General features: G+C 40.4%; 1 protein-coding gene across 4 annotated transcripts in view; it reads left to right on the top strand.

Moving 5' to 3' along the window:
• LOC102408857 overlaps positions 1-14,516 on the top strand; it is a 432,924-nt gene that overhangs the window by 327,885 nt on the left and 90,523 nt on the right. Inside the window, exon 5 of one of the 4 annotated variants that reach the window (XM_044927173.2) lies at positions 8,840-10,964. The exons of 2 other annotated variants lie outside the window; for them this stretch is intronic. In XM_044927173.2, coding sequence (XP_044783108.2) covers positions 8,840-8,907 — 68 coding nt within the window. In that variant the 3' untranslated portion in view covers positions 8,908-10,964. Of the gene's footprint in view, positions 1-6,139; positions 7,150-8,839; positions 10,965-14,516 lie in introns of those variants that run through there. One more of the 4 variants, XM_044927171.2, reaches the window with a different exon arrangement.

Below are 14,516 nucleotides of genomic sequence, written 5' to 3'. Positions count from 1 at the left end.
GAGCAGGCTGGTATTAAATACAGATCTAATCCAATCACCACTGAAGACAGATTTACCAGAAGAGAGATTAGAATTTACAAGATACTTAAGAGACCAGGAATATGATTTCTCAAGAAAAGTACCATAAAATAGTTTAAGAGAAAAACTGAATATGCAGAATAATTTCAGGAATCATGGAAGCTAAATAAAAGATGCCAAAAACTGAAATACATCATTTATCAGATTCCGTTCTTTGATCTTTAAAGCCCCAATCCTACATTGACTGAGATGTTCCAGGAATATTTTAACCACAAGTTCAAAATGTTTTGTCAATATTTTCTCATGATATTTCCTAAACGACCTTTGTAGGAAAAAGCAAGATTTGTCGTCATGACCATTTTACAGTTGTGGAAATACCAACTTCAAAGTCACAAGGAGCCGGTCTGGATTTCTGAGATCTACCAGTTTGGCTTGTATTTACTTCCCTTGTGGCTCAGCTGGTAAAGAATCCGCCTGCAATGCGGGAGGCCTGGATTCGATCACTGGGTCAAAAAGATCCCCTGGAAAAGGGAAAAGCTACCCTCTACAGTATTTGGCCTGGAGAATTCCATGGACTGTATAGTCCATGGAGTTGCAAAGAGTCCGACACGACTGAGTGACTTTCACTTTCACTTACTTTTAATTGTAGCTGACCAGTCTGAGAAGTTTCTGTCAAACAGGTACACTTTCTTACTAGGTAGTATGCTGACTTTTCATAGGGTCAGAATGAGGTCTGATGAACATACAGAACTGCAGATAGGTTCTGGAGAATTTGTGATAAAAATAATTCTCTGCACTTTGTGTTGTTATACTTGTAACAGAAAAGATAGCGAAGGACAGGGAAGCCTGGTGTGCCACAGTTTATGGGGTCACAAAGAGTCCGACAGGACTTAGGGACTGAATAACAACAGCAACAACAGAAAAGACAGATGAGAATACAGAAACAGAAAATTCTGTCTATTCTTGAAGGCCATGCCACATTCCCTCAATCATTTATGGTCCTTCTTTTTTTCTCCGTAGCATTTTGTTATAATGGGTTTATGGTAACTTACTTAAACCTTTACATTTATTTATATTATTCTCATTGTAATTCTTGCCTAAATAGAGTACATGCTTGCTGATAGATTTACTTATTACTGTGCATCATGTGTTGCTTAATAAAAAATTTTTATATAGAAACTCCAATATGTATTGGAGTTTTAGGTAGAAACTCCAAAATATCAATATATTTTAATTATATTAATATCATGGAATAAGCATTAAAGGATTTGATCCATCAACCATAAAACAATTCCCAATTATGTTGCTGCTGCTGCTAAATCGCTTCAGTTGTGTCCGACTCTGTGCGATCCCATAGACGGCCATTTCCTTCTCCACCCAATTATGTTAGTTCATAATAATTATTTCTATAAAAGTTGAAAAGTTAAAATATTTCATAACTAATTCTCTTTATTGGGAAGATCCCCTGGAGAAAGGCATGGCAATCCACTCCAGTATTCTTGCCTGGAGAATCCCATGGACAGAAGAGCTTGGTAGGCTATTGACCATAGGGTTGCTAAGAGTCAGACACAACTGAAGTGACTTAGCATGCACAATTCTCTTTATTAATTAATTTATTCATTTAGTATATTTTGTTAGCCAATTATTAAGTGTCAGCAGTGGAGATACAGTAGAGCACAAAGAATAAAATGTCCCTGAACTCCTAGCACATAAAGGGAAGGGAAAATAAGCAAGTAATAAATAAGATAATTTCATGTGATTATAGTGCTGTGAAGATAATAATATTACAGGATATTATCGTTGAAGGTAATTAAGCAAATGGATACTTTAAATGAAGTGATGAGAAAAGGCTTCCATAAGGAAGTGACATTCAGGCTCGGATCTGAATGTGAATAGAGTCTTGCAAAAATGGGTGAGAAGAGTGCTGTATGCACAGGGATTAGCAAGTACAAAGGTCCTGAGGCCAAAAATATATGTAGTTAAAGTTGATGATGATTGAGATCACTGTGCTCAGAGAATTGTAACCTGAAGTGATACTGAAGACAGAAGTAGATTTGAAATCATATAAAGCTGAAGCTGCAATACCTTGGCTGCCTGATTCGAAGAGCCAACTCATAGGAAAAGACCCTGATGCTGGGAAAGACTGAGGGCATGAGGAGAAGGGAGTGACAGAGGATGAGATGGTTGGATGGCATCATCAACTCAATGACATGAGTCTGAGCAAACTCAGGGAAATGGTGAGGGACAGGGAAGCCTGGTGTGCTGCTGTTCATGGGGTTGCAAAGAGTCAGACATAACTGAGTGACTGAGCAACAACAACAATTATGGTACAGGCTAAGAGGCTTAATGTAAAGCTCTAGAATAATAGTGGTTTAACAGTCTGAAGCAACAGTCCCCAACCTTTTTGGCACCAGGGACTGATTTCATGGAAGACAATTTTTCCAGTCCAGAGAGGAGAGAGCAGGGAGAGGGATGGTTTCAGGATGATCCAAGTATGTTACATTTAACTGTGCACTTTATTACTACTGCATCAGTTCCACCTCACATTATCAAGCATTAGATTCTGAAGGCTGAGGATCCATGGTCTAGAATTAAGAGCTATTCTAAGGTAGGTCTGTATTTCTGTCATCTTCTAAAAGCCCCCACTTGCAAACCTGAGATTGCATTCTAGTTGCACCATTTTCCAGGCATCCAGAAAGGGAGAAGAGCCCAGAGCAGCACACATCCAGTTATTTTTAATGTAAAACCCATGAAGGATACTCATCCATTCTGTTACAAATAATTGGCCATTACCTAGTCTGACGGCCATTTGTAGCTTCAGGGGAGGCTGTAAATGTTAACTGGACATTCATGTGTCATGAAACTATATTAATTTGGAAGAAGGAGAAAATGGGAATTGGGAAGGGCTGCAGAAGTTACGAGGGCTTTCCAGGAGGCTCAGACAACAACAACAAAAAATCTGCCTAAAATGCAGGAGACCCAGATTCAAACCCTGGGTCAAGAAGATGCTCTGGAGAAGGAAATGGAAACCCACTCCAGTATTTTTGCCTGGAGAATCCATGGACAGAGGAGCCTGGTGGGCTACAGTACATGGGGTCACAAAGAGTTGGACACAACTGAGTGACTAGTACTTTGGGGCTTTCCTGGTGGCTCAGATGGTAAAGAATATGCCTGCAATGCCGAAGACCTGGGTTCGATCCCTGGGTTGGGAAGATCCCCTAGAGAAGGGAATGGCTACCCACTCCAGTACTCTGGAGTGGGTACAGAAAAAAGTTTTACCAGTAAAGATTGAAATGTCCTTTGAAACAAGATGTCAGATTATAAAATTGGAACTTATTTCTTTGAACAATGCAAAGCTATGAAATTATTGTAAATAAGACAACAGCATAATCTGAAATGTGTTTTCGATTACCTGACAGTGGTGCAAGCATTTGCTGCTCCATGGAGCTCAAGTTGAGCGGGGTTCATAGCACTGCAATAGTCCACGTGGGAGGGAGTAAGACTTCCTTTGGGAGGAGGAGGGCAGATGTGGGAGAAGCAGATGTAGCCACTCAGTGTATCTGAGGACACGAGCGAATGTGAGGATGAACCCTCACTCCATCCTCAGAGGATTCACTCTGAGGATGGAGTGAATCAGAAGAGCTCATTTCTATGACCAGGGGTCTGGTGCTGAAATTAACTGGAAGGCGGAAATGCAGAAAGAACATGTGTATTGAAAATGGTGAGTTTTGTGTTGAACTTAAGTTTGAGGTCTCATTCACGGGGGGAGGGTTTGCAGTCACTATGACATGTGACTAATAAAAATGAGCATTTCGTGCTCTGCAACAGCTTGTACTACGGATATTCTCATATTGTTCTGGGAAACTCTCCCAACTCAACATTTGGCTGCAGTCATTGTAAGCCCCTGAGAGTCGTTCAGGAAATTCCGTGCACTTATGACTCTGCTTTGACAGTGCACACCCAGGAAAGGACAGGATGGATTCTGATGCAGTTCATAGAGTCAGGACCGTGCAGTGCTAATATAGTCTGAAGAAACCTGGAGACCTTGAGAGATTTTCTCTGGGAAACCCCATACGGGAAGCTAGATCTCAGGGGCAATACAGATGGAAGAGCTGACTTGAAAACTCTTACCCAGAAGTATAGGATTGAATAACAGGCATCTAAAGAGAGATAGGAAGGAAGAGAGAGAGGAAGGAAAGAAGGAAGGGCGGGAGGACAGGAGGTAGGGAGGGAGGGAGGGAGGGAAAAAAGAAGGGAGGAAGGAAAGAAGGCAAAAACCAAGGAAGAAGAATCAAATAAGCCAGCTGAGTCTTGGAAGAGTGGATAGTTCTGTAATAATTTGGCATCAAATGTCATTAAGTCAAAGATTCACGTATCATCAATAATTCCATCCTGAGCTGCCAGCCATTTGAGACTCAGTCTCTAAGGGCAGGGGGCTTCCCTGGTGGCTCAGAGGTAAAGAATCTGCCTGCCAATGTGCCAGTGCAGGAGACACAGGAGAAGCAGGATCATTCCCTGGGTTGGGAAGATCCCCTGGAGGAGGAAATGGCAACCCACTTCAGTATTCTTGCCTGGAGAATCCCATGAACAGAGGAGCCTGGCAGGCTACAATCCATGGGGTCGCAAAGGGTCAGGCATGACTTAGTGACTAACAACAAGTTGCTAATAAAACATTCATCATATTACACCAATGACTAGAATAGCAGTTTTCAAAGTTTATCCATGAAACTCTCTGGGCACAGGGGTGGCAGGAAGGAATCTCTCAATACATTTCAGGGGTTTTGCAGGATCAAAACTATTTTCAGGGGCTTCCCTGGTGGTCCAGTGTTTAAGAATCCACCTTTCAATGCAGGGCATGCAGGTTCGAAGCCACAGCAATGAGAAGCCCATACACCGCAATGAGGAATAGCCCCCACTTGCCACAAAGCTTGCACAAAGCCATGAAAACCCAGTGCAATTAAAAATAAATAAATAAATATATTTTTTAAAACCTATTTTCATAATTGTGCTAAAACTTGGAGACTTCCCTGGTGGTCCAGTGGTTAAGACTCCACTCTCCCAATGCAGGGGTTCCAGGTTCCATCCCTGATCAAGCAACTAGATCCCACAGGCAGAAAGTAAGAGTTCACCGGGTGCAAATAAAGATCCCTTTACTCGCAACTAAGACCTGGCACAGCCAAATAAATAGATAAATATTAAAAAAATAATAATAATTACACTAGGACTTTTTTAGGTTTTCACTATCCTTCTGTCATTAACATTGAGAAAAGTTTTTCAGGGTCTATGTGCAATGCAGCAGATTGAATGCAGAAAGAGTTGACTATTAGGGCAATATTAAAGAGATTTTTCAAAAATGTAAAACAATAGCACTCACTACATTTTCTCACTGCAATTTTGCTTTAGAAAACAAGATTATTTTCCTGGAAAAAACATTATTGATTTGAACACATAATAGATAGATTTATTTTTAATGAATTAATAAAAGAATACTTTAAATTTTTTCTCAGCCTCAATTTCCAATGGGTTAGATATTGATAGATATAACTCACATAATCAAAAGTGCTTTGGGTTGCTCAGTAATTTTTAAGCATATAAAGGGCCCTTAGGAACAAATAGTTGGAGAACTGCTGACCCAGAGCAGTTAATAGCTCTCAGAATTGTAAGGAAGTACTCTGCTTTTCTAACGAAGATGAGAGCCAGGAATTTTGGAATAGGAAATAAAAATACATTCCAGAGAACTGCACATAACATTGTTGAGCAAGGAAAGCATTGTTTTCACATAAGGGAAGGAAGAGATTGAAATTATACTTCTTCTTGGAAATCTGGAAGAGCCTCAGGAAGGAGGTGAGGACTAGATTCATTTGACCCTTGGAAAATCAATAAGTGTATTTCAGTTAATATCTACTTCCTGGAGAGCAAGAGTGCAATTTAACTTGAGAAGATTCCAAAATATAAAAAGTCAGAGGCAAATGGATATTCCTTTAAATTGAGTAGTCAAAGGGAAAATAAGATGTTAATGCTGACCCGCCAGGCAAAGCCTCAGTGAGATGCTTTATGATCTGAACAATAACTCTATTGTAATTAACACAATTGCTGCATATATTCTTTTCTCAATTTATAGGCACAGATTCCATGGAGTCAAAGGGACTTCAGTACATTCGTCAAGGGAATATCATAGCCTGGAATGTGAATATGTACTGATCGAAACCTATTTTTTATGAAGGACTCTGTCATTAAAAATGTGTATCACTTTCCAATTTTATATTTCAAATTAAAAGCTTTATTCTCACATGTCTATAGTAAGAAGTATAAAATACATTCCAGAGAACTGCACATACACAAAATACACAAATACACAAATCCTTTTGAAGTGAAACTGTGGTTTGACAACATTCAGACACATGCTATATACGTCATCCTCATATTTTTTCCCAAGAAATCAATTAGCAGAAACTGCTCTTGCATGAGACAGACACTCCTTATAAAAGCCACAATTATTTTAACACCTAAATAATTAAAGTTTATATTAAATGCCATCTTTCAGTTCAAATAGCACTTTAAGTCCAGAGGAAAACTTGTACATAAATATTTATAGCAGGGATATTTACAATAGCTAAAAACAGGAAATAATCTCAATATCCATCACCAGGTGAATAGGTAAAATATACAATACAAAGGAACACTACTCAGCAATACAAAGAAATGAATTACTGTTACAACAAATAAGTATAATTTGATCATAGCACTGCATGCTGTCAAAACTGGTCAAACTTCATACTTTAAATAGATTCAGCTTATTGGACATAAATTATACCTCAATAAAGTTAATTTCTTTTAAAGGCACTGCCACAAAAATAACCACATTTGAGCATCTCCATAACTTCTCCATAGTAGAGAAGATTGTGATCTTGTGACTCACAAGAGGAGACTGGAGATGAAATGACTTTCGATGGCTAGTAAGTCTTGGGGCTTGAGGAAGGCAGGTGTATAGAGTAGTAACCTTTAAACTTTTCCTTGTGAATTTTTTTCTTTTTTAAAAATGTATTTATTTTTTTAATTGAAGGATAATTGCTTTACAGAATTTTGATGGTTTCTTTGCCAAACGTCAGCATGAATCAGCCATTTCCCAATGACTTTTTGTTCAGTTCAGTTCAGTTCAGTTCAGTCGCTCAGTCGTGTCTGACTCTTTGCGACCCCAGGAATCGCAGCACGCCAGGCCTCGCTGTTCGTCACCAACTCCCGGAGTTCACTCAGACTCGCGTCCATTGAGTCAGTGATGCCATCCAGCCATCTCATCCTCTGTCGTCCCCTTCTCCTCCTGCCCCCAATCCCTCCCAGCATCAGAGTCTTTTCCAATGAGTTACGACTATGTAAAACAGGAAACTCTGGTATGCTGTGATCGGAGCAGAGGTGGAGTGTGAGTGTGGGCTGGAAGGGGTGGGATGAGGGGTGTAGGGTAGATACCTCCACGGGATCCTAGGAGTCTGACAGCTTGAAAACTCTGAACTGGTGACACAAACATAGATGGTGCATGCAGAATCCTTGCTTCAGACCTCTGCTCTGTCATGTACTAGCTTCAAAGTCTATGTTTGCAACCTTAAGTTGAATATAGTCACAGAAATCAATCACCTAGAATTTTCAGTGCTTATGCCAGTTACTTACTTTATGTTTCCTAATGTTTATTTGTTGTATTTTAGCTTCCTGTTAGTTTGGTGGTGGTTGTTGTTCCATTGCTAAGTCGAGTCTGACTCTTTGCCACCCCTTGGACTACAGCACGCCAGGCTTCCCTGTCCTAAACTGTCTCCCAGACTTTGCTCAAACTCATGTCCACTGAATCAGTGATTCCATCCAACTATCTCATCCTCCGTTGCCTCTTCTCCTCCTGCCCTCAATATGTCTGATGTTTTGAATACCCTTAAGAGTGCTGGGGGTACAGTAATGTTCCATAAAACTACTTACTTAGGAGAATTAATGAACTTTTGGCTAATTAATTATAATTAATGTTATATATAATTAATTAATATATATAATATATATAAATATAATTATGTTATATTATAATATAATGTTATATTAATGGCAGTAGGGAAACCACCAAGCAGAAACCTGAGCCTTATCTTTGACTCTTATCTCTCCCACATCTCATCTGTTGCCCACTGATTCTCACTTGAGTTGTTTGATTTATTTCCTTGATCACCACCATTTTTCAGAACGGTCAACATCCTTCTCATTTATGATAGCCAAAGCCCAGCTTCCATCCGCATCCAATGTACTCAACACACTGCAGCCAAAATATTAATTCCAAGATGCAGAAAATTCCTGCGATTTCTCTGTATAAAGTCCTCTCGTGGATCCCCACTTCCTTCAGGAAAATGTCTAAATTCCTTCCTAGGGTTTACAGGGTCCTAAAGAACTGGATTCTCCTAAATGCTCAGCAACATTTTTTACAAGATGCAAACTTAGGCTCTACCCTTCAGCTGAGTGAAATTCTTTCAGTTTTGCAAACATGTGACTTCTGGGCTCTCAAACATGCTATATTTCCTCTCCCAGAATACTTTTCCTCCTTCCTATTCCTCTACCATCCATTCCTGCCTCATCATAGCTCTCACTTCTTTTGGAAGCCTAACTTCAGGTCCTCCATCTTGGTCAGGTGATGGGACCAAGTTCTTGGTCATTTGGGGCCAAGTTCTTTCATCAGGTGTGTTTTTTGTTTTTTTTTTTAACAGTATTACAGTGAACTATTTGTGTACATATTATCTCCCTCAGAAGTGTAAACTCCCAGGCACACTTACATCTTGCTCTTCCATCCTTATCTTTCCAGTTTCTAGCATTGTCCCTGGCACAGAGGAAGCCCTCAATAAACATTTCTTGAATGAATTGACTGAATAAGCCATCCTAACAAATGGGCAGAGCAGATGGCTCGAGACTGCTCGATGGCACCAGATTAAGGTAACATATTTGCCGCCTGGCTTTCTCCCAAAACGAAGGAAACAGAAAGTAAGTGTGGGTTCGTGACTCACCATCTCTTCTGTGACTGAATAGTACATGGCGTGGCTGAATCCAGATCCAAATCAAAAGTTTTAATCTCCATCAGAAGAATATATCATTTTCTCCAGTATTATTCTTTCCTGGGCAAGAGGAGTTTTCTAAGCATTTTAATCCATAAAGCACTTCCATGATTAAATTTAAGATTTGCTGTGCAATGAGACTAATACACCAAGGTGAAAGAGGAAAAATACTGGTAAGTTTTAAAACATGTTAGGATAATTGGGTTCAACATGCGTAAATTGCTTTCAGATGAAAGGCTCTAAGCAATTGTTAAATTATAAACATTGAAAAAAAAAGACTTCTCTGCATCCAATCTGGAGAAGAAAGGGTTTCCATTTGTACAGCAAATTAGAATCAGGTATTTCTGTAGGTCAGCAATTTCTTTTCTTTTTTTTTTTTTTTTTTTTAAGGCCAGGGAAGTTCTTTTGGCATTTGCTGTGTGTGATTCAGAGAGGGAAGCGCCTTGGTGACTGTGGAAGCCGTTTTCGCCTCGCACTTGTCCACAGCAATTACATTGGAAGGGGTCCTAGACTTGTGGGGTGTGGGATGTGGGATAAATTTGGAGAAAGACCACAATATGTAAACAAAACCTGCCAGTTTTCCAAAATACCCAACCACAAGACTTCACATCTTGGCAGCTGAGAAAAAGTCAAATGTGCTTTATTCTGACAACAAATTTTATTCTCAGCAGGGAGAATTATGAATCCCCATTAAAGCAAGCGACTACCGATAACCAAAAGTTAACAAAATTTTAGAATATAGCCTAGGTAGTGAAGCTTAGCCAGCTCATCTTCTGAGACAATATTAATCAAGAAACTGAGGGCTGTAATGGGATCTTTGAAGCATTGTATTTTCAAAATCCTTTAGATTAAGAAATCCTCCAGAAGGTGAGTTATTTCTGAAGATAGATCATTAGCATAAACTGCTTAGTTTCTGTTGATAAAAAAAAAAGTCTAACTTGCAGCATCATCAAATGAATGAGAGCATTTGTGTCTCAGACAAGATTTTATGATGATTTTTAAGTTTACAGTGTCATAAAAGGGTTATATTTTTATACCATTGTCACATGGCTTTGACTAACAAGCTCACTCCTTTAAGGTAATCAGGGAGTTAGAAATAGATAATCCACGTCAAAGCATTGCTGTATTTCCCCAGAATTTTAATATTTCTGTTGGTTCTAAACAAGGAACTGGTTTGAATCTCAGATGGTTTTCAACTTAAACCATATTCATTGTCAACTAACATTTAAACAGGGCCAGGAGAGCTGTTCTTCCTCCCAGCCTTCTGGAAACAAATGGCCTGCCGGCTTCCTCCCTGAGCCAGAAGTCTCCAGAGCTGGGTCTTATCAAGTCTGCAGATCCAAGGAGAGTTAAACAGCTTAGCTGTCTTTAGGAATCCCAATGGCATTGCTTTGATCAGTTGCCAGCCAGGAAACAGGGTAAGCATGGACCAAGAGGTCTACAGTACCTTTGCTAAAGTCTGAGGTTCAGCAGTGAGGATGTGGTGGGCCTGATAAACCCCCTGAAACAAGCATAAGGTAGGAGAACCTCCAGTTACTGTCTCACAAGGGAGTCAAGAACCATGGATGAGGACCACGCATAAGGAATTTATTAAAATGCTGGCATTATTAGAAGTAAAATACCTGTTTTTTTAAGGCATGTTTATCCATCTGTCCTCCCATTCATCCAAGGAATATCTGCTGAGGATTTACTATCTACTCTTTTCTGAGATGATCTGTGCCTGGCCCTGGGAGAAGGGACAGTCAGTGAGAACGATTGCTGTTGTTCAGTCACTACGTCATGTCGGACTCTTTGTGACTCCATGGACTGCATCATGCCAGGCTTCCCTGTCCTTCACTATCTCCTGGAATTTACTCAAATTCATGTCTATTGAGTCAATGATGCCATCCAATCATCTCATCCTCTGTCTCCCCCTTCTCCTTTTGCCTTCACTCTTTTCCAGCATCAGAGTCTTTTCCAATGAGTCAGCCCTTCACATCAGGCGGCCAAAGTATTGGAGCTTCCACATTTTTTAAAATGCTGGAGTGATTAGAAGTAAAATGCTTGTTTTTTAAGGCATATTCATTCATCTGTTCTCCCATTCATCCAAGAAATACTTCCTGAGGATTTACTACCTACCCTCATCTGGAGTGAACAGTGCCTGGCACTGGGAGATGAGACAGTCAAGGAGATTAAGACACTATCTTCATGAAACTTCCGGTCTGGCAGATATGTAATGTGTCTATGTATGTATGTGTGTGTATATCTCTAAATGTAGAGATAGGGAGATATACAACAAAGAATTCACCCTTTTGAGGGGCAGGAAAATCTAGAAAGTTGTCAGGGGAAGAGAGGGCCTTGCTTCGCACTTTCCCACTGAAGAAGTTAGTAGGAAACCTTCGTTCTTTTCTATCACCAGCATTCAGAACCAGACATGCTCTTTTCTAGGAATTTCAGCTTTGAGGGCACATGACAATGGCTCAGAAACAAATTGACATTCTTCAGAAATGTCATGCTGACAGAACTCTGAGTCCAATAGTGTAGCAGCAGGCTCAGTGATGAAGTTCTAGACAGACAGTCACCCACGTGTGACTTGGCTCATTTTTCAGTTGCCCAGCCTTGGGCTTCCTGCCAATTTCCCTTCCCTAAGCTTTCAGTCATCTTGTCAACCTCTCTCCTATTTCTTCTCGAGCTCCAGTTGAACAGTTAGTGTTTGACGGTTGCCACCAAGAATAGATACTCTTAGCGATCCCATGGACTACAGCCCACCAGGCTCCTCCATCCATGGGATTTTCCAGGCAAGAGTACTGGAGTGGGGTGCCATTGCATTCTCTGACTTGCAGAAGAGGAAGCATTAAATAAAGAGTGCAAACACAGTAAGTGCTATGAAGAAAAGGTGTATTTGTCTTTGGAGGTAGCAAGCAAAGAAGATATTTGGGAAGCCTGAAGGATTTTGTTAGTGATCCCATGGGTAAGCTCCAAGCTCCCAATGCAGGGGGCCCGGGTTCAATCTGATCAGGTAACTAGACCCTGTATACCGCCACTAAGAAGCCCAACTGATGCAAGGAAGATCCTGCAAGCCAAAACTAAGACTCAGAGCAGCCAAATAAATAAATACACAAATACATAAATAATTCTTCAAAAAGGGAAGCCTGGGACCCATACTACACCTAGACTGGAGGAAAAAGTCCTCCAAAAAAACAACAGGATGCTAGAGTTACTGGCGGAGAGCAATTGAATCCCTGGACCCCAAGCACAGGGAGAAAGGACTGCATTGGGATCCAATATGGTCTGTAAAGATGAATGGCAGAAAGATCTCTGTAGGGTTTCAACATTCTGACTAGGGTAACCTTTGCTATTCATTCATAAACAGCAATTCAAGAAGAGTCTCAGGAAAGATTTGTATTCCTGCACTTCATGCAGTCCCTCTATCCAAGTGCTGACAGCTTTATGTCTCCTCCATCCACACCACGAGGGCCCAGTGCAAGGCCCCATCCCCTCCCCTCTTGCCTGGAGTCTCAGGTCTAGTGTTTCACCCTTCAGATCAGATCTCTCCTTTTTTGTTTTTTTTTTTAACCAACCAGGTTATCACTCTAAAATACTATGTGATTATGTCAATTCTCTTTCTTAAATTCCTTCTGGACCCAGTCTCCCAGCACCTAAGGGATGAAATGCATGCTCTTTAAAAGCTCTCTCTACTTGGCTGTTTCCCCAGCCTTACTCTTCTCTCTCATCAACTGCAACTTTGACTTTTAGCAACATTGCACTGTGTGTAATTCTCCAGACATACCAGGTGGTTCCATTCCTCCGTGCCTTTGCTGGGACTGAAATACTCTTTTCCCCATCCCTTACTCTTTTATCTGCCCCCAATTAATTCTAATTCATGCTTAATGAATGAGCTCAGAGGTTATCTTTTTCTTCAGAAACTTTCCTGAAACCCCTGGGTTGGATGAAGAGCTCCTGTAGTCACGTGCCTATATCTCTGTCATAACACATATCATATTTATTGACATTATCTTTTTTAAAAACTTAATTTTTTACTTGGCTGTACCAAGTGTCAGTTGCAGTATGTGGGATCTTTAGTTGTGGCATGAAAACTCTTAGTTGCTGTATGTGGGATCTAACCAGAGATTGAACCTGGGCACTCTACACTGGGAGCATGGAGTCTTAGCCACTGGACCACCAGGGAAGTCCCTTGACATTATCTTTTTAAGTCTTGGTCTTAGCTTGGGCTACATGGACAAATAGACTGGATAACTTAAGCAACAAAGATTTATTTCTCACAGTGCTGGAAGTTGGGAAGTTCAAACTCAAGATGCCAGCCAGTTAGGTTCCTGATGAAAGCCCTCTTTCTAGTTCGCAGATGGCTGTCTTTTTATATTTTGATCTGGCAGAGGGAGACCATCTCTCTCATGCTTTTCTTATAAGGACACTAATCCCATTCATGAGGGCTCTACATCATGACCTAATTACCACCGAAAGACCCCGTCTCCAACATATGAACTTGGGAATGACACACTCAGCCTATAATACCCCAAATATTTTGTGTCTGATTTATTTTCATATCCCCAATATCTAGAATACTTCCAACCAAAACTTAGGCTCTGAAAATAATATGTGGTACTAATTTATGTATATCATGTTCTCAGTAACATCAGTTACAAAGTTATAACCTCTGGCTTTATCTAGGACCTTGACTTATTTGATATGAATTTTTAATGTTTCTCCAAGAGCTGTCTCTTCCATCTTTCTCTTTGATAATTTTAAAAATCAGTAGGCTCTTCCTAGAAAAGTTAAAAGACAGGGTTGATGGAGAATATAGCAAGATAAGAAAAAGAAATATGAGGGGGTAGTGTTGCTGCAAAAAGATGAGTCACAGATGGAGACATTTGCAAAATGAAGAAGGAAAGAGTAGGAAATGAGAAGGCTTAATTATGGTGCATGATTCAACCACAGATGAAGCTGCTGTTCTTACTTCCAGTTTCCTCTACTTCTATTTAAAATGGATAAATCTGACTTCCTAAAGTAATCTATTTCTAGTAACATATATTCGTCCCTGACATGAATAATTCCTGTCATGGGCCACATTAACCTGAGAAAGGCAAAAACCAGATTCCTGACAACACTTGGCCTGGGAGCCCCTGTCTTAATTCTCTGGCTGCTTAGGAGACAAGCATGGTCCTCTGTAAGAGCAGCAGGTCCCTGTGGTCCTCTGTTAGAACCTCAAGGTCCCAAGTGCATCAGTCTTTTTCATCTCTGCGCAAATTCCACCAACAGGGCTCGATCTTTAATTGAGAATGAAGAAGGATCGAACTGCCCAAAGCAGAAGGTTCTGGTGATGGATAATTCTGGGTTAACCCTCAAGTCTATCTCTTCTGAGTTTGTATGCCCTTAACTTCCCCAGGCTCTGTTTTCCCATTTCAGAGACATACTGGTTTCCAACTCACAGGA

This window comes from Bubalus bubalis, chromosome 13, assembly GCF_019923935.1.
Source record: "Bubalus bubalis isolate 160015118507 breed Murrah chromosome 13, NDDB_SH_1, whole genome shotgun sequence".
NCBI lineage: Eukaryota > Metazoa > Chordata > Mammalia > Artiodactyla > Bovidae > Bubalus > Bubalus bubalis.
This window is presented reverse-complemented; position numbering and strand designations above follow the sequence as displayed.